This window comes from Gorilla gorilla, chromosome 6 (genome assembly GCF_029281585.2).
Source record: "Gorilla gorilla gorilla isolate KB3781 chromosome 6, NHGRI_mGorGor1-v2.1_pri, whole genome shotgun sequence".
NCBI classification, from domain to species: Eukaryota; Metazoa; Chordata; class Mammalia; order Primates; family Hominidae; genus Gorilla; species Gorilla gorilla.
The window spans coordinates 147,193,759-147,214,431 of record NC_073230.2 but is presented as its reverse complement, the minus strand read 5'-3'; the positions used below and the strand labels follow the sequence as shown (position 1 = coordinate 147,214,431).

At 41.0% G+C, this 20,673-nt stretch overlaps 1 protein-coding gene across 4 annotated transcripts in view; it reads right to left on the bottom strand.

Moving 5' to 3' along the window:
* AKR1D1 (aldo-keto reductase family 1 member D1) overlaps nt 1–20,673 on the bottom strand; it is a 53,392-nt gene that overhangs the window by 15,015 nt on the left and 17,704 nt on the right. For 3 of the 4 annotated variants that reach the window (XM_055347203.2, XM_055347204.2, XM_055347201.2), the window contains exons 3-6: nt 16,415–16,453; nt 14,792–14,959; nt 11,364–11,480; nt 5,357–5,434 (exon numbers count right to left, since the gene is read on the bottom strand). In XM_055347203.2, the coding sequence (XP_055203178.1) occupies nt 5,357–5,434; nt 11,364–11,480; nt 14,792–14,959; nt 16,415–16,453 (402 nt within the window). The remainder of the gene's footprint in view (nt 1–5,356; nt 5,435–11,363; nt 11,481–14,791; nt 14,960–16,414; nt 16,454–20,673) is intronic. The other variant, XM_063708794.1, reaches the window with a different exon arrangement.

Genomic DNA, 20,673 nt, shown 5'->3' with positions numbered 1-20,673 from the left:
CTTTTATTATTTGATCTTAATATTTTTATAGATAATACACACTTTAAATTTAATTTGATCACTTTTGCTTTATGCATTTTTTTTGGAGCATCTGTTAGATTTTTGTTCCTTTTACTTAGTACATCAGTCGGACGTAATGATTTCCAGTGTAGGTCTTTATGTGGCAAAATTTCTGAGCATGTGTAGATGTGCAACTTTTTATCATGCATTATTTTTGCCTTCTAGTTTGGTGAGTTATAACTGATGTACAATAAACTACACATTTTTGAAGTGTACATTTTGAGGAATTTTAATGTATGCATACACCTGTAAAATCATCATTACAATCAAGATCATGAACACCTCCAGTGGAATACTGATAAATGTTTAACAACCAGCTATCCAGGAAGAAAAAAGCTCCCCAGTTTGTAGTATTTGTCAATGTCTGTGATGTGACTATTCACACTGGGCTATTCAAGCTAACAACCCAACATCACTGAATGTGGAGTTAGGAAGAGGTTTGCACAACAGGTTCTTGCAAGCTGGTATGGGCCAGTTGTAGTACAAGATTACCCTTCCCCATTGAATTGCGTTGGCATTTCTGTTGAAAATCAACTGACCATATATGTGTATGGGTCTATTTTAACATTCTCTATTATGTTTTATTGATCTATATGTTCCTCTTTATGCTAATATGGCACTGTCATGATTCTAATAGTTGTATAATAATTCTTGAAATTACTATAAGCCCTCCAAACTTATTGCTTTTTATTTTTGAGATGGAGTCTTGCTCTGTCACTGAGGCTGGGTTGCAGTGGTATAGCTCACTGCAGCCTCAACCTACCAGGTCAAGTGATCCTCCTACCTCAGCCTCCTGAGTAGCTGGGACCACAGGCACATGCAACTCCCGTGCATGGCTAATTGTTTGATGTTTTTGTAGAGACGGGGTCTCAGTGTTCCCCATGCTGGTCTCGAACTCCTAGGCTCAAGTAATTCTCCCCACTCAGCCTCTCAAAGTGCTGGCATTATAGGTATGAGCCACTGTGCTTGGCTATTGCTCTTTTTCAAAAAGTTGTTGTGGCTATTATAGGTTATTTGTACTTCCATATAAATTTTATTTTATTTTTTTGAGACAGAATCTCACTCTGTCACCCAGGCTGGAGTGCAGTGGTGTGATCTCGGCTCACTGCAACCTCCGCCTCTCAGGTTCAAGTGATTCTCATGCCGCAGCCTTCCAAGTAGCTGGGATTATAGATGGGCGCCACTATGCCTGGCTAATTTTTGTGTTTTTAGTAGAGACAGGGTTTTGTCATGTTGCCCAGGCTGGTCTCGAACTCCTGGCCTCATGTGATCCACCTGCTGTGGCCTCCCAAAGTGCTGGGATTTATAGGCATAAGCCACTGCTCCAGGCCCCATATAAATTTTAGAAGTAGTTTTTCCATTTCTATTGAGATTTTGACTGGGATTACATTGAATCTACAGATGAATTTGGGGAAAATTAACATCTTGATATTCTGATCAAGGAACATGGTATATCTCTCCATCGAATTTTGGATCATCTTTTATTTCTTTCAGTAATAAGTTGTTTTTACTGTCTAGCTCTTGCACAGATTCTTTTAGATTTATCTTTAAATATTTAATGTTTAGCATTGTTTTTAAAAATAATTTCCAATTGTGTGTTGCTAATATATAAATTACATCTAGATAAAGATTTTAATTTTTTTAGGTCTTGTGGGTTATTTACATGTGTGCCTCCTGTTTGATCAGACAGCATACCTTGCATAATTAAAATACTTGAAGAATTACTGAGATTTATGTTATGGCTCGAAAAATGGCCTATGTTGCCGGGCGCGGTGGCTCACATCTGTAATCCCAGCACTTTGAAAGACCAAGGCGTGTTGATCACGAGGTCAGGAGTTCGAGACCAGCCTGACCAACATGGTGAAACCCCATGTCTACTAAAAATACAAAAATTAGCTGGGCATGGTGGCGCGAGCCTCTAATCCCAGCTACTCAGGAGGCTGAGGCAGGAGAATCGATTGAACCCCAGAGGCGGAGGTTGCAGTGAGCTGAGATTGCGCCACTGCACTCCAGCCTGGGCTACAGAGCGAGACTCGTGGAAGGAAGGAAGGAAGGAAGGAAGGAAGGAAGGAAGGAAGGAAGGGAGGGAGGGAGGGAGGGAGGGAGGGAGGGAGGGAAAGAAAGAAAACACTCATATTTTGGTGAAGTGTTCTATAAATGTCAGGTTAAGAAGGTTGATAATGTTTAAATCTCCTATATCCTATAGCTCTTTCTGTATACTTATCATTTTAGTATGATATCATTTTAATAGAATCTCTGACTATAGGCCGGGCGCGGTGGCTCATGCCTGTAATCTCAGCACTTTGAGAGGTGGAGGCGGGTGGATCACGAGGTCAGGAGATCAAGACCATCCTGGCTAACACAGTGAAACCCCGTCTCTACTAAAAGTACAAAAAATTAGTCAGGCGTGGTGGCGGGCGCCTATAGTCCCAGCTACTCAGGAGGCTGAGGCAAGAGAATGGCGTGAACCTGGGAGGTGGAGCTTGCAGTGAGCTGAGATCGCGCCACTGCACTCCAGCCTGGGTGACAGAGCGAGACTCTGCCTCAAAAAAAAAAAAAAAAAAAAAGAATCTCTGACTATAAATGTGGATTTTTCTGTTTCTCTGTTCGGTTCTCTTAGATTATGCTTCATGTATTTTGAAGCTCTGTTATTAGGGGCATAGATGTTTAGGATTGACTCCTTTATCATTATATAATAATCTTCTTTATCCCATGTAATACTCATTGCTCTGAAGTATTTGTTGATATTAAAATTGCGACTGCAGCTTTATTTTTACTAGTGTTAGCCTAATATATCTTTTTCTATCCTTTTGCTTTTTGAAAGACTTTTGCTTTTAACCTGTTGGTGACTTTTTATTTAAGATGGATTTCTTGTGTATAATGTATAGTGGGACTTGGTTTATATCCATTCTGATAATCTATGCCTTTTAATTGGGGTGCTTAGACCGTTTATATATATGCAATTATTGATATTAGTGGGTTTAAATCTCCCATCTTGCCCTTTATTTGCTACTTTTCTCATCTGTTTATTGCCCCTTCTTTTTTCTGCTTTGTCTTGGATTGATTATTTTTGTTATTCCATTTTGCCTTCTTTATTGGATTATTTATCATGCTCTGGAAGTTTTAACATTTTCTCTTTATGTTTGATTTTTTTTTTTTTGAGATGAAATCTCGCTATATTGCCCAGGTTAGAGTTCAGTGGCTGTTCAAAAGCATGACTATAGCACACTGTGGCCTTGAACTCTTGGCCTCAAGTGGTCCTCCCACCTCAGAATTCCAAGTAGCTGGGACTACAGGTCACCTCACCCATGATATTCCTCATCTTTCCTCTTTTGTGCTCCATGGTCCCTTTAAGATCTTCGTGTTTTTTTTTTCTTTAACTATTACCCCCCCCCCCCCCCCTTTTTTTTCTTTTTTGTAGAGATGGGGCTCTCACTGTGTTTCCCAGGATGGTCTTGAACTCCTGTGCTCAAGTGATCCTCCAGCCTCGGCCTCCCAAAGCATTGGGATTACAGGCATGAGCCACTATGCCCACCTTCTTGTTTCCTTTTATTTTTTCTTAGAGTCCAGTTGTGTGGATATTGGAATTTCTAATTTTATTCTTTGAATTTCTTAGCTTTTCTTTCATATTTTAAAAAATTCTTGTTCTTTTCTTCTTCATATTGAGAGATTTCCTCATTCTGATATCTCAATTTGACCATTTTTTTCTATTTATCCCAACCACTTGCATTGTTTTTATTTTTTAATTTTTATTTTAGCTTGTTTTTTAAAATGTTGTTTGTTCACGTTTTATATTGCTAATATCTTTTCTTATGTTCTCTAATATATTAATTGGTTAATTTAGAAGTTCCTGGTTCTCTGTTCTGTTTACATTGGATCAGTAATTGAGATGTATTGTCTTCTTGTGAAACAAATGCCTTATTACTTTGGGCTGTGAAATCATTTTTTCCTGGGGATACTGGCTGTCCTGTTAGGCAGTCCCTTAGAAGAGAATGTTCAAAATGTCCAACTGTCCAAACCTGATTCACTCCAGTGAGGTCGGGAGTGACTGTGTGTTCTTTTGGACAGAGACCCGGGCACTGGGAAATAAATCATTCCTCCTTACCCCTCTAAACAACTCCACAGCTCAGACCTTCAGCTGTTGCCTCACAGGCAAGTATATAGAAAGAGGTACTTACCAGAGTGTAATTTCCAAACTTTTGGAGTTTGGAATCACATCGGTGGGAAAAAAGACTGCCAGAGGTCAGTGGGTAACTTATGTTTTTCCTCAGTTTTTCACAAGTTCAGAATCTCAAGGCTGCTCTACAACTGAGTCCTGAGTTTCCACCTGTGCGGCAATATTTGTTCCCAGGCTATGGCAGGGGTGAAGGAAGTGCAAAAGGACCAACCGTTCCTCTCCTGTATTATCTTCTTCCTGCTTGTTGGGTTGACTTCTACTCTAGGTCGGAGCTGCCACACCACCTTTAAGCAAACAAGTTCAAAATATCCCTCCCCACCATGAATCCATAAGGGTTTATTTATTATTTTCCTATAGTTGTCTACTTTTGTGATCTTGGGAAAAGAGCCAGCAGCTTTCCCAGAAATAAAAAACAGAATTGCTTTTCAGGTTTTTGTTGTTGTTGCTGTTTTTGAGACGGCATCTTGCTCTGTCGCCCAGGCTGGGGTGCAGTGGCATGATCTCGGCTCACTGCAACCTCTGCCTCCCAGGTTCAAGCAATTCTCCTGCCTCAGCCTCCTGAGTAGCCGGGATTATAGGCGCCCACCACCACGCCTGGCTAATTTTTTTATTTTTAGTAGAGACAGAGTTTCACCACATTGGCCAGGCTGGTTTCGAACTCCTGACCTCAGATGATCCGCCCACCTTGGCCTTCCAAAGTGCTGGGATTACAAGTGTGAGCCACTGCGACTGGCCTGTTTTTCAGTTTTTTTATGTATCATTTTAAGTTTGTTTCTTGTAGGCATCATATTAACAACTTGATATATATTTTTTAATTTGTGAATTTATCTTATTCATATATTTTAATTACTTTTATATTAGAACATATTTTGTTTACACTGTTTTTCCTTCCACCCCTCTCTCTTTTCTCTGGCATTCCAGCAAAACAAAAGTAAGAATTATTTAGTACCCAGAAGTGGAGATTTCATATACCTGTACTTATGGTTAGGAATGCCTGTTCTGACTGTTACTTTTCATTGAAAGTAAAGGGTGCATCTCTCTCCATAAATATGACAGGAATAATCAGATCACAGTTTTAAAAATATCGTCGTTTAAAATAAGAAGCACATTTGAACTTACCTCCCAAGTGGCACACAGATTTGACTTGTGATATAACCATTTGCCATTCTCATCTCTAGGGTATACTTCATCTCCTGGCTGAAAAAAAAAAAAAGAATAAATGTAATTCATTTTATTTATATCTGGGAATTAAAATAATAGAATTTAGACTTCCCAGTCTTCATAATTGTGAGCAATCAATGTCTATTGTTTCTAAATCACCCAGTCTAAAGTATTTTGTCATAGCGGCCCAGCTGGATTAAGACACCTGCCCATGCTCCCTGGGATGCCAGTACCTGTCTTGTGTGCACTGTCCTCTCACTCTGTACAGCTGACACCTGCATCTGTTAGAGGACAGACCTCAGGCTACTGGGACTTGTGTATCTACTCAATTAGATGTGCCCAGGAATTTACACCCTGCTCCCCCTGCTGGGACAGCCTTTGAACTAAAGTTACAAGTATCAATATTTGTTTCTTTGCCCTGTGACTGTGTAATTCTGAGACGTGAACAACTTTGTCTCCAGAGCTTTCTGGGACATTTAGCCTAAGGTGCTCTCTGTAGGACTCTGCTTTCTCCCTCACATCTGCTTAATCTCTTATTTTTCAGCCACATTTCCCCACTCCCTTAACAGTACTTCGAAATAAATCACTCTTGTATGCATTCTCTTCATCTCAGGGTCTGCTTCTGGGGAAATCAACCTAACAGGCTGTATGAAATAGGGGAGAGCTGATGGTGTCTGGGACTGGGGCAGCTGTAGTAGAGAGGAAAAGAAGGGAACAGATTAGCACATGAATGAGTAGTAGAGCCAGCATGCCTTAATGTTGGCTTGGAAATGAGGTGGGGTGGTGGGAATGAGGGAGAGAGAGAAATCAAAGATGATCCCAGGTGCCTTGGGTGGTTGGTGGTAACCATTTCTTGAGGTTGCGGCTAGGAATCCGGAATATGATTTTGGATATTTTGACTTTGAAATGGTCACTAGACATTCAAGTGGATATTGAGGGAGGCAGTTGAACAGAGAAGTCAGGAGCTCAGAGAGAGGTCATGGCTACAGATAAAATTTGGAGTCATTAGCATGTAAAATGGTATTAAATCCACATGATTGGATTAAGTCACCTATAGAGCGATTGTAGCTAGTAAGACAAGAATATTGAGGGTAGCGGACTGGGCATAACAACATTTGGAAGCTGGCAGAGAAGAAGCTGCCAAAGACCATGAGAGGGTCATGAGATGTCACGAACACCATGAGAAGGAAATGTTTACAGAAGGAGGTGGTAGTCAACTGTATTGAAAGAGATCAAATAATAGGAGGACAAAATGTCTATTGAATTTGGCAGGATGAAGGTCTTTGTTGACTTTGGTAATAGGGATTTTCTTATTGGGAATTGCTGTGGTTTAAATGTGTCCCCCCGAATTCATGTGTTGGAAACTTAATCCCCAGTGCAACTGTGTTGGGAGGTGGGGCCTAATGGGAGTTGTTCAGTCGTGGATTAATGCCATTGTAAAAAGGGCTCAGACGAGGAGGGGTGCTTTCTTGTGCTCTTTGCCCTTCCTCGTTCCAGGATGTGATGACATAGCAAGAAGGCTCTAGTGAGGTGCTGGTACTTTGGTCTTGAACTCTCCAGCTTCTAGAACTCTGAGCCAATACATTTCTGTTTATTATCTATTACCCAGTGTCAGGCATTCTTTTTTTTTCTTTTAAAGGAAATGTTTCTGAATGATAGCATTCTTTTTCCGTCGTTGTTTTTTGTTTGTTTTTGAGACAACGTCTTACTCTGCTGCCCAGGCTGGAGTGCGGTGGCATGATTATGGCTCACTGTAGCCTCGATGTCCCCAGGCTCAGGTGATCCTCCCATCTCAACCTCCTGAGCAGCTGGGACTACAGGTGTGCACCACCACGCCTAGCTAATTTTTTTGTATATTTTTTTGTGGAGACCGGGTTTCACCATGCTGTCCAGGCTGGTCTCGAACTCCTAGGCTCAAGTGATCCACCTGCCTCGGCCTCCCAAATTGCTGGGAATACAGGTGTGAGCCACTGCACCAGGCCTCAGGCATGCTTTTATAGCAGCACAAAACAGACTGAGAAGGGAATCAAGCAATTGGACAAAATCCATTATGCTCTTAAATTTGTTCCTAATTTGGCCAGGCGCAGTGGCTCACACCTATAATCCCAGTATTTTGGGAGGCCAAGGCGGGCCGATCAGCTGAGGTCAGGAGTTCGAGACCAGCCTGGCCAACATGGCAAAACCCTGTCTCTACTAAAAATACAAAAATTAGCCGGGCGTGATAGCGGGCGCCTATAATCCCAGCTACTCAGCAGGCTGAGGCAAGAGAATGGCTTGAACCCGGGAGGTGGAGATTGCAGTGAGCCGAGATCATGCCACTGCACTCCAGTCTGGGCAACAAGAGCAAGACTCCATCTCAAAACAAAACAAAAATTTTAATTTTTTCCTCTAACATTTCGCCTTTGTGAAACTCAGCTTTCCTTTAGTGAAAACATTTTCCCCATTGTCTGCTTTAGGGAAAGACAATGTCTTCTCGACTTCCTCCCATCTCCCTGAGAGCAGGGAACAGTCCCTTTTCTCCTTGATGCCACATTATTACTCATGTTAATTATCCATTCTGTCTCTGATTTCTAAGCACTTTGACTTTCTCAACACTTATGACCCACATTTCTGCTCCATATTTCTTGCCTTGTATTTCCTAATTTTACTTACCTTCTGAATGGCCTTATGCCTCCATCATGAATTCTGTTACATGATTTTTACTTTCCCAGATTCTAATCAGGTGATTGTCAAGCCTGAACCCACATTAGATACCTCTAGGTGTTTCCCTTGACCTTCCATTGTGCCTATTTTACTCATCCTTTCATCCTGATAAGCCTCTTTGTCTCTTTCCTTCATTCCTCTTCCTCACAGTCAGGTATTATTGGAAGAATAACCCAACCCTCTAAAAATCTATGCTATTGACTCTCATTCTTGTTCATTTATCTTTTAAACATATCATAATTTTTAATGTTTTGTTGGCTAAAATTCTGTCTGCTTGACACTTAAAAAATAATAAAGTGCTAAAAATATTTTAGCAAGAAAGGTTTTTTGTTTAAAAAAACTTAAGATTCAAAAAGCATGTGAAGTCAGGTACGGTGGCTCATGCCTGTAATCCCAGCACTTTGGGAGGCTGAAGTGGGAGAATGGCTTGAGGCCAGGAGTTCCAGACCAGCATGGTCAACATAGCGAGACCCTGTCTCTACAAAAGAAAAAATTGAAAAATTAGGTGAGTGTGGTGGCATACACCTGTAGTCTCAGCTACTTGGGAGGCTGAGGCAGGAGGATTGCTTGAACCTAGGAGCTCAAGGCTACAGTGAGCCACACACCACTGCAGTCCAGCCTGGGTGACAGAGCAAGACCCCCCTCCCCCGTCTCTTTTTTCTTTTTTTTCCAAGACAGGGTCTTGGAGGCTCTGTCACCCAGGCTGGAGTGCAGTGGCGCAATCTTGGCTCACTGCACCCTCCACCTCCCCAGCTCAAGTGATCCTCCCACCTTAGTCTCCCGAGTAGCTGAGACCACAGGCACATGCCACCAAGCCTGGCTAATTTTTGTATTTTTTTGTAGAGATGGGGTTTTGCCATGTTGCCCAGGCTTGTCTCAAACCCCTGGACTCAAGTGATCTGCCAGCCTTAGCCTCCCAAAGTATTGGGACTACAGGTGTGAGCCACTGTGCCCGGTTGACCCTACCTTAAGCAAACAAACAAACAAACACCAAAAAACATGTCGTACTTAAGCTTCAAATATTGATTTCCCAATTATAGGTTCAGTTGGGAGGTAATGTCACTATATTGTGTCATTTCTCACTGTTAAAATTTTACCTTTTGTGCCTTTGAACCCATCAAAAATAAGAATAGAAATTATCTATCATGTCCAAAAAGATGTAAATGTCATTAATTGGTCACAGAGAAGTAAATTTTATTTTCTCAGTTTTAAATAGAGTCATGTGCTGCATAATGACATTTTGGTCAATGGTGGACTGCATGTATGATGGTGGCCCATAAGATTATAATAGAGTTTAAAATTCCTATCACCTAGTGACATCATATTTGTGGTGTTGCTGGTGTAAACAAACCAACTGTGCTGCCAGGTATATAAAAGTAGAACACACATAATCATGTATAGTATATAATACTTGATAATGATAGTAAACAATTTCTGTTTTTACTATGGATACAACTTATATATTTGTTCTACTACACTTTATCATAATTTTAGAATGTTCTTCTACTTTTAAAAAATGTTAACTGTAAAAAAGCCCGAGGCAGGTCTTTCAGGAGGAATTCTAGAAGAAGACACTGTTGTCACAGGAGATGGCAGCTCCATGCGTGTTATTGCGCCGGAAGAACCTCCAGTGGGACGAGATGTGGATGTGGAAGACACTGACATTGATCATGCTGACCCTGTGTAGGCCTAGACTAATGTGTGTGCTTGTGTCTTAGTTTTTAACAAAGAAGTTAAAAAAAATTAATAGACAAGAGCTTACACAATAAGAATACAAATAAAGAATATTTTTATACAGCTGTACAACATGTTTGTGTTTTATTCATGTTATTAAAAAAGTAATTAATCCCAACACTTTGGGAGGCCAAGGTGGGCAGATCATGAGGTCAGGAGATCGAGACCATCCTGGCCAACATGGTGAAACCCTGTCTGTACTAAAAATACAAAACTTAGCCGGGTGTGATGGTGCTTGCCTGTAGTCCCAGCTACTTGGGAGGCTGTGGCAGGAGAATCGCTTGAACCCGAGAGGCGGAGGTTGCAGTGAGCTGAGATGGCGCCACTGCACTTCAGCCTGGCAACAGAGTGAGACTCTGTCTCAAAAAAAAAAAAAGTAATTAGTATTAGTGTTACTGCTAAGTATTATTACAAAGAATCAAAAAGTTAAAAAATTAAAACATTTATAAGGTGAAAACAGTTACAATAAGCTAATGTTAATTTATTATTGAAGAAAAAATATTATGTGATTCATTGTGTACCCTAAGTGTGCAGTGTTTATAAAGTCTGCAGTCATGTACAGTAATGACCTAGGCCTTCACATTCACTCACCACTCACTCCGTGACTCATCCAATTTTTATCCTGCAAGCTCCATTCATGGTAAGTGCCAGGTATAGGTGTATCTTATCTTTTATGCCATATTTTTACTGTACCTTTTCTATGTTATGTTTATATACACAAATATTTACCATTGTGTTACCATTGTCTACAGTATTCAGAATAGTAACATGCTGTGCAGGTTTATAGCCTAGGAGCAATCGGCTGGGCTATCAAGCCTAAGTCTGTAATAGGCTATACCATTTAGGCACAACGTGTTTGCGTTTTATTCATGTTATTACAAAAGTAATGCAGTCTACCATGGTAAATAAAACCTTACCACCTCGGTTTGTGTAAGTACACTCTATATGATGTTTGCAGAACAACAAAGTCATCTCATGACACATTTCTCAGAATGTATCCCATTGCTAAGCAACACATAATTGTACACTGGATCTTTCCAAATTTTTAAGACTTAGGTTAGAAATCTGACATTTGAACAAGAGTCAGCATTAACAAAGTGAGGATGAGGGCAGAGATTGTGACTGTGTGAGTGGGAAGAAGGGTGTGCGTCTCAATGCTGGGCTACAGTTAGGGGACTACATGTTGGTTTGATGAAGAGAGCTTAAACTATAGTTGTAAAAACATTGTATAATAGAAATTGCATTGAATTAAAAAATCAAGAAACTTGGAAACCAAACCTGAGTCTGCTAACATAATCTTCTCGGGTGTTTGTCAGACTAGGTCAGTACTCTCTGATCTGTGGTAACAAAACATCACAATATTCTGTGGTGCCAAGTAATACGCTAGCTTCATGCACATAGCTATTGGCTCATGGTGCAGAGCTTCATGCACATAGCTATTGGCTCATGGTGCAGAGCTTCATGCACATAGCTATTGGCTCATGGTTGCCAGGGTGCAGAGACCTGACCTTTGGGCATCTGAACTCACCTTAAAGGCCATGGGTACTTCAATGATGTAAAGATCCACATAATCTAGCTGGAGGACCCTGAGTGTCCTCTCCAGGGTTGGGCGGACCATCTCTGGGACATGATTTGTAGCCCATAGCTGAAAGAATCAAAGAGGGATAATTAACTAATGTCTACACGCTTTTTACGATAAGGCAGCCCCTTTTTCTTTGTAAAGCACTCGTACACATTTTTTTTTTTTTGAGATGGGGGGTCTCACTATGTTGCCCAGGCTGGTCATTAACTCCTGGGCTCAAGCGATCTGCCCACTTCAGCCTCCCAAAGTGCTGGGATTATAAGCATCAGCCACCGTGCCTAGCCCCTTGTACACATTTTATTCACACATTTCATTTCACAAAAATATGTTTATGATGCAGTGTCATCTGAGTATAGGATGAGCTGATAAAACTCTTGACACTCAGAGCCTAGCTTGAGAGCTTGTTTGGAGGTTCTAGTAGGGGAGTGCAGCTACTCACATACACTTGACCTAAAAACCCTCCTCCTTCATCAGGGAAAGCCGTCCTCTTCCACTGAGAGTGCAGCTTCAAGAGGTACAATTGCCTAGACAGCCAGATCAGCTGAATTAGCCCTGGTGACTAATGGGGTGACATATGTTACAGCCAGATCACCCTCACATCTCCAGACATAATTTTATGCAAATCTACCACAAGAGACTTACAGATCCTCCTTGACCACAGAGTACCTAATTTGATGGCAGTCTTCCCCATTTCCGGGTGAATTTCCTGACGCTTAGTGCTTGCATTTTTCCTCATTGTATAACTAGGGTTACACAATGTTCTAGATGTCCTGACCTAGCCTGATACTTTATTGTCATGCCACTCTGATAAAATGAGCAAGGAATATGGTTATGCGTGTGGCTTCACTGGGTCCTTCACATTGTGACAGGTGGTGTGAAAGCCTGGTGAAATTTTAAATTAGTGCATAGATTTAGATTTGCTTTCACTGATCTTTTGTTCTTGTTTGGCCCTACTTAGACCCCAGAGCAATTAAATTGCTCTTTGCTAAGGCATTACATAATGAAGGATCAAGGTTTGGTTGATCCTACTGGAGCATGTGTACCCTTAGGTGTCTGAGACATATGGTGCCAAGGTTGCTTATACCCACAGGACAAATTAGTACATCTTTTGGAATATCAGTTTTTTTTTTTTTTTTTTGAGACGGAGTCTCGCTCTGTCGCCCAGGCTGGAGTGCAGTGGCGCGATCTCGGCTCACTGCAAGCTCCGCCTCCTGGGTTCACGCCATTCTCCTGCCTCAGCCTCCCGCGTAGCTGGGACTACAGGCGCCCGCCACCACGCCCGGCTAATTTTTTGTATTTTTTAGTAGAGACGGGGTTTCACTGTGCTAGCCAGGATGGTCTCGATCTCCTGACCTCGTGATCCGCCCGCCTCGGCCTCCCAAAGTGCTGGGACTACAGGCGTGAGCCACCGCGCCCGGCCGGAATATCAGTTTTGCTCACAGATTTTTTGGGGGGATATAAGTTTAGAATCATACTTTTCTTTTTTCTTTTTTTGTTTTTTTGAGACGGGGTCTTGCTGTGTTGCTGAGGCTGGAGTGCAGTGGCTTGATCTTGGCTTACTGCAACCTCTGCCTCCCGGGTTCAAGCGATTCTGCTGCCTCAGCCTCCCAAGTAGCTGGGATTACAGGCACCTGCTACCACGCCTGGCTAATTTTTGTATTTTTAGTAGAGATGGGGTTTCACCATGTTGGCCAGTCTGGTCTCGAGCTTCTGACCTCAAGTGATCCTTCCTCCTCTGCCTTCCAAAGTGCTGGGATTACAGGCTTGAGCCACTGCACCCAGCCTGAATCATACTTTTTTTGGTCACAAGAAAGGGCAAGCAAAATTGGTAAAATCTGATTTTTTCCTCTGTTGGACAATGATTTTTTTCTTGCCTTAATAACACAGAGAAAATTTAACATGAAGAGAGTAGTGGAAAAATGTGTTACGTGTGTTTTGATTGCTACTCTGGGTCCCTTTGGTGTTCCTATTGCAATCCCATCTAAGTGGAAATTCTGTTTGATATTTATTTTACTTTCTTTTTCATTCCTGGGCATAGGCTGATGATATTTTAATTTACTTTTATTCAACAAACATACATAGTATTAGCTTTGTGCCAGGTTCGGTGTGAGTGCTTTGTAAATGTGAACTCATAACAACTTTATGAAATAGTTGACATTATTATCCCCATTTTACAGAGAAAAAAAACTGAGGTCCAGAAATGCTAGGCAACTCAGCCAATAGTGACAGATCTGGGCCTCTGACCTGGGCAACCTTGCACCAGTCTAGGCTCTTAATCACCCCCACATTGCCTCTCAGGTGCTGCTGAGCTGCAGTGAAGACAGTCCTGATGAGGCAATAGCAATGGCACATTACATGAACTCAGCTGCACACACCGTTTCTGTTTACGTAAGTAAACACCAATATTTCGCCCAAGTATGCTTTATTACATACAGCCCATATTGACATTGTATACATATAAATATTGCTTTCTATTCACAACTGTACTTTTTGGACAATTTAAAGGATTAAAGTTGAAGGACAATTTAAAGCATGTTTTGACCACCTATTCCTTGTATGCTAACTTTAGCCTCTATCATAGGAAGAAATGACTCCTATAATATGAGTCATTAAGCAAAAGGCTTGCATAATGTGCCTGCCCAGGAAGCCCACATAGCTGGCTTTTGGATTGGTGACCTTATGAGCTTGTTTTTTTTTTTTTTAATTTACGTTTATTTGCTTTTATTAAACAAAATCTGAATACCATGTCTGAGTTAATTACATTTGCTCAAATGCTTTTTTTTTTTTTTTTTGAGAGAGGGTCTCGCTCTGTCACTCAGGTTGGAGTGCAGTGATATGAACATGACTCATTGCAGCTTCGACCTCCCTGGCTCAAGCCATCCTCCTGCCTCAGCCTCCCAAGTAGCTGGGACTACAGGTGCAAGCTACCATGCCTGGCTAATTTTTGTATTTTTTTTTGTAGAGACAAGGTATTGCCATGTTATCCAGGTTGGTCTTGAACTCCTGAGCTCAAGCAAAACACCTGCCTCGCCCTCCCAAAGTGCGGATTAGAGGCGTGAGACACCGCACCCAGCCAAATACTTTTTTAAAACCCTCTTTCTCTCCCCCAAATGCTACTCTGCTTACTTCTCCCAAACTAATAAATAATTCGTTAATATGATACAAGAATGTTGAAAATCCTGTTTTGCATGATTCTGGTCTCATTTGAACACTTATCTTTCAAACAAACAAAGAAACAAACAAACCCAAACTGTTATTAAGTACTGCCTACTCATGAGTGCAATTACACACACACACACACGGAAGATGAATAATAAAATGAACACCTGAAACCTCCTCACTGTCCCCAATGGAGGCTGAAGGCAAGATCTCACCTTTCCACAGTAGAAGATATCTTCCCTCCGCACCTTTCCTTCTGCTATCTTCTCCCTGATGGCCTCCCCAACTTCGTGTTCATTTTGGTAGATGTAGGCCCCATCAATATGTCGGTACCCTGTGTCAATAGCAACCTTCACCGATGTTGCACAGGCTCCCTTAGGGGTCTGAATGACAAAGAGGTTGGGTTTGGGGAAAAGAGAAATGGTCTTTCCTTTAATCATCATTAATCAGGACATTTTGCATGTACATTCCTTTACAGCTAAAATGACACATTCCCAATACCTTGCTGTTGTGATTGGAAGATGGTGTTCAGCAGCAGGAGAAACTGACCTCCCAGGGGCCTCCCCTCCCTCAGTGGGAGACACCATCTGTCCCAGGTCTGCCCTCAGCTTTGTGGCATCAAAAAGGTGATTTGATCAATATTTCCCGTGACAAGAGAATTCATGGAAGCCTTTTTATAGGAGGGCACAAGCTGATTGAAGAAGGCTAAATTATAAATCAAAAGGTTGGGTAAACAAATTGAGATGTGTCCACAGAATGGAATACTCCTCAGTAATAAAAAGGAATGAAGTGGGCCTGGTGTGGTGGCTCACACCTGTAATCCCAGGACTTTGGGAGGCTGAGGCAGGAGGATTGCTTGAGGCCAGGAGTTTGAGACCAGCCTGGGCAACATAGGGAGACCCCATCTGTACAAAAAGTAAAGTAATTAGCTGGATGTGGTGGCATGCGCCTGTGGTCCCAGTTACTTGGGAGGGTAAGGTAGGGGGATTGCTTGAGCCTGGGAGTTCAAGGCTGCAGTGAGTCATGATCATGCCACTGTACTCCAGCCTGGACAACATAGACAGACCCTGTCTCAAAAAAAAAAAAAAAAAAAAAAAGAAATGTAGCATTGATGACAACACATAGTATGGATGAATCTCAAAATAATTATACTGAGTGAAAGAAGCCGGACCAAAAAGAATAAATACTTTAGTTTTTCTCTTCTAGCATTTTATATAAATGGAATCATAGTCTGTGGTGACAGACATAGATCAGTGATTGCCTGGGGTCAGGAGTGGGGGTAAGTATGGGTGGAAGGAGGGATTACAAAGTGGCATGAGGAAGCTTATAGAGTTGATAGATATGTTCATTATTGTGATTGTGGTGATGGCCCCACAGATGTATATATGTCAAACTCTTCAAATTGTATACTTTAAATATGGACAGTTTATTATATGTCAGTTATATCTCAATGAAACTGAGGAAAAAATATTGTTGAGGAACATTTTATGTTTTAGGATATATTTTAATAACATTTGGTAGCTACATGTTTGTTCATTTTATTAACTCACGTTAAACATAAGAATGAGCATATCCTGTTCCCTGAACACTGATTTTTCATTTGCTATGGTTTGATTATTTTTGTCCCCTCCAAAACTCATGTTGAAACTTAATCTCCAATTTGACAAACAGTGTTGGGAGGTAGGGCCTAATGGGAGGTGTTTAGGATTAATGTCACCATAAAAAGGGCTTGTGAGAGTGGGTTCTCCCTCTTCTGTCATGTGAGTAATAGTGTTTCTCCTCTCCAGAGAATGCAGTATTCAAGGTACACCCTTGGAAGTGAGAGACTGGGCCCTAACCTGCTGGCGTCTTGATCTTGGACTTTGCGGCCTCCGGAACTGTAAGAGAATAAACTTCTGTTCTTTATCAGTTATCCAGTCTCAGGCATTCTGTTACAGCAGCACAAAATAGAGTAAGACACTATTTTTCAGATTCCACATAAATCCCTATGCCTCAGTTATGATGGCATTTAAATATACGAATGTGTTTCTTTTAGTTACATTTTTTCTTAATGAGAAACAGCAATGAGATTTCTCTGAAGACAAACATCTAGTCTCATCAAATATAATTTTCAAAGCATCTTTTAGTGTGTGTGTGAGAGGGTTGATTCTATTTTCTGATTTGTGCTGACTTCATATCGAAGGGTGATTGTTCTGATCTTGCTCAACAAATGTTGGTTAACTACTTGTGCTTTCTTTAGTGTTCTAACCAAATGCTGGACAAATCACATCAGACATGTGAACTCTGGTCCACACCTATTGATTTGTTGTAGGCTGAGTGAGAGAATAAATCTGAAATTTATTTCTAGTGATTTTATAGTCCTGGGCAGGAAATAGAAAGCCTTGGGGACATATATTGTATTTTTCCCCCTGCTACAGTTGAAAGTCATCACTATAGAGAAGATAAGAGGATATGAAAAATGAACAAACTGGCTACATAGATGATATTATAAGATTCATAGTCACAAATATCAAATAGCTGGGAAAAGGAGACACACATTTCAGCAACATTAGAAATATTTGTTTGGTTAATTATATAACAACATGATTAATAGGACTTGGACAGTAAGTGAGTCAAAAGGCCGGAAAAAGCCTGTAAAATGAGATGTTATGAATGACAAGTGTGACAACCAAAGTACAGTGGGAAGGGGAGGTGAGGCGTGGTATCCAGAAATTTACAGGGAAGAAAATAAACATCTACTTTCATTCTCAAGTATCTACATTATTATCATTATTATTATTATTATTAGAGGCAGGGTCTCCGTCACCCAGGCTGGAGTGCAATGGCACGATTATGGCTCACTGCAGCCTCGGCCTCCCAGGTTCAAGTGATTCTTCCACCTCAGCCTCCCGAGTAAGTGGGACTACAGGCTTGTGCCACCACGCCTGGCGTACATTTTTGTAGAGATGGGGTTTTGCCATGTTGCCCATGCTGGTCTCAAACTCTTGGGCTCGAGTGATCCTCCTGCCTTGGCCTCCCTCTACATATTATTAATATATGAAGCTTAATACTAGATGGTAAATAGAATCTCAGAAACATCACTGAGATTTTGTGGGCTGGAACTGATCATTTAAATGAAGAGCTAAAGTACACAATGAAGGGAGCCCCAGACAAATGCATATTAAAGTAGGTGCTTGTATTTTTGAAGATTAACCCAAAAAATGAAGTACAGAGGAGAGCATTTAGGAGAAAGAAAGTACAGCTGGGGATGGTGGCTCATGCCTGTAATCCCAGCACTTTCGGAGGCCCAGGCGGGGCAGATCACCTGAGGTCAGGAGTTCAAGACCAGCCTGGCCAACATGGTGAAACCCCATTTCTACTAAAAAACACAAAATGTAGCCAGGCGTGGTGGTAGACACCTGTAATCCCAGCTACTTGGGAGGCTGAGGCAGGGGAATCTCTTGAACCTAGGAGGCAGAGGTTGCAGTGAGCTGAGATCATGCCACTGTACTCCAGCCTGAGTGACAGAGCAAGACTCTGTCTCAAAAAAAAAAAAAAAAAAAAAAGAAAAGGAAAGAAAAAGAAAGAAAGTGGCAAAGGCAAGGGCTAAGGTAGGATTGCAGTCCACCATGGTGCTGTATATTTGGATGATGACTCATTTAATAAGGATTATGGCACAGAAGCAAGTTATAGTAGTGAAAATCTTCAATTATTCAGCTATCACCAGGGAGTCTCCTCTAAAAGCTGGATATTTACTTACTGGATATCTACTATTTACTTATTTGTTTATATGTTTATATTTATATACTTGCTGAAAAATATTGTCCCTCAGAAGGCAGAAGCAGCAGTGAGATGTATTACTATTTTGTACTTAATTCTCATCAATATGGAGGAACTAGTTGGGACTGTGGACATGAGGACCACACTTTGTAATTCTTTTTTTTTTTTTTTTTTTTTTTGAGACGGAGTCTCACTCTGTCACCAGGCTGGAGTGCAGTGGCATGATCTCAGCTCACTGCTACCTCTGCCTCCCGGGTTCAAGCGATTCTCCTACCTCAGCCTCCCGAGCAGCTGGGACTACAGGTGTGTGCCACCAAGCCCAGCTAATTTTTGTATTTTCAGTAGAGACGGGGTTTCACCATGTTGGCCAGGATGGTCTCGATCTCTTGACCTTGTGATCTGCCCGCCTCAGCCTCCCAAAGTGTTGGGATTACAGGCGTGAGCCACTGCACCCGGCCCGCACTTTGTAATTCTTAAATGTGGCACAAAGAAATTCTACATAAATTCTGACACGTTTTTTAGGAAAACCAGTTTTGAAAAAAATCGGAAAGATCAAATAGGATACCACATAAATGATATGATAGGAGAATCTAAAATATAAAAATTTGATTCCACAATTAAAGACAATCTCACTGAACAGTAAAACAAAAAATCTGGTTTCCTAAAATGGCTGACAGCATCTCCTTCTATTTAAGAAAATTAAAAATGCTGGATTATGCTGGCGCGGTGGCACACACCTGTAATCCCAGCGCTTTGGGAGGCTGAGGTGGGAGGATCGCTTGAGCTCAGGAGTTTGAGAACAGCCTGGGCAACATGGCAAAACCCCATCTCTATAAAAAATACAGAAATTAGCCGGGTCTGGTGACTCGCTTGAGCCTGGGAGGCAGAATTTGCAGGGAGCCGTAATCATGCCACTGCGCTTCAGCCTGGGTGAAGGAGCAAGACCCTGTCTCAAAAAAAGAAAAAAAAATAAAAAGCTAGATTAAAACTTTTGAAAAGATTACCATAAAAGTGCTGAAAAGACAGTAGGCATTTATTAATTCAAACTAAATTTTATGGGAAAGTCTGAATGCAGAAATGAGAGGTGCAGGAGATGAAAAAGGAAAGTAAAAAAATTCCCTAACAGGCTGTGGCCACCTCTAGTCCCTGGGAGAATTCATAACCTATGTAGCAGGAGTCTGCTGACCAGCTTAACATCGTCACTGGGTAGCAATGCCTCCAGGGAACCTGGAGCAAACACACACAAATGCTGTCTGAAAGAAAATACTTGTTTTTCACCCTTGATGCTCCTCACAAATACTTTTTTAAAAGTAGTATTAACTTGCACACAGCTGAAGAATTCAGGTACCCCAGAAAACAAAGTTCCGTAAAGGAAGACTGGCAGAAACAACTGAGAGCCTAAACAGAACCATAGATCCTAATATTGGAACTGTCATCAGAGTGAAATTGGACCTGTATCTTACACCATACGCAAAAAGTCAACTCAAAATGGATTAAAGATTATTAAGACCAGAAACTGTAAAGCTCCTAGAAGAAAACATAAGGGAAAAAGCATCATGACATTGGGGTAGGCGATGATTTCTTGGATATGACACCAAAAGCATAAGAAACAAAAGCAAAAATAGGTTGTTGGTACTACATCAAGCTAAAAAGCCTCTGCACGGAAAAGGAAACACTCAACAGAGTTAAAAGGCAACTTATGGAATAGGAGAAAATATTTGCAAACCGTATATCTCACAAGGGGTTAATATCCAAGATATAATTAAAAGGAACTTCTACAACTCAATAGCAAAGAAACAAAAACAAAAAAACAAAACAAAACAAAAAACCCCAAAGAAAAACCTAACCTGATTAAAAAGTTGACAAAGGACTTGAGTAGACATTTCTCCAAAGAAGACATACAAATGGCCAATAGGTATATAAATATCAATATCGCTATCCATCTGGGAAATGCAAATCAAAACTACAATGAAATAACACCTCACACCCATTAGGATGACTATTATCAAAAAACTGAAAGGTAACAATTATTGGTGAGGATGTAGAGAAATTAGAACTCTTGTACACTGTTGGTGAAAATGTAAAATGGTGCAGCTACTGTGGAAAACAGTATGGAGGTTCCTAAAAAAATTAAAGATATATTAGAACATGTTGGTCAAGAAAAACAATTAAAAATAGAACTACCATATGATCCAGCAATCCTACTTCAGGGTATATATCCAAAGGAAATAAAATCACTATCTTGAGGAAATATTTGCACTTCCATGTTCACTGTAGCATTATTCACAATAGCTAAGATATGGAAACAACCTAAATGTTCACTGACAGATGAGCAGGT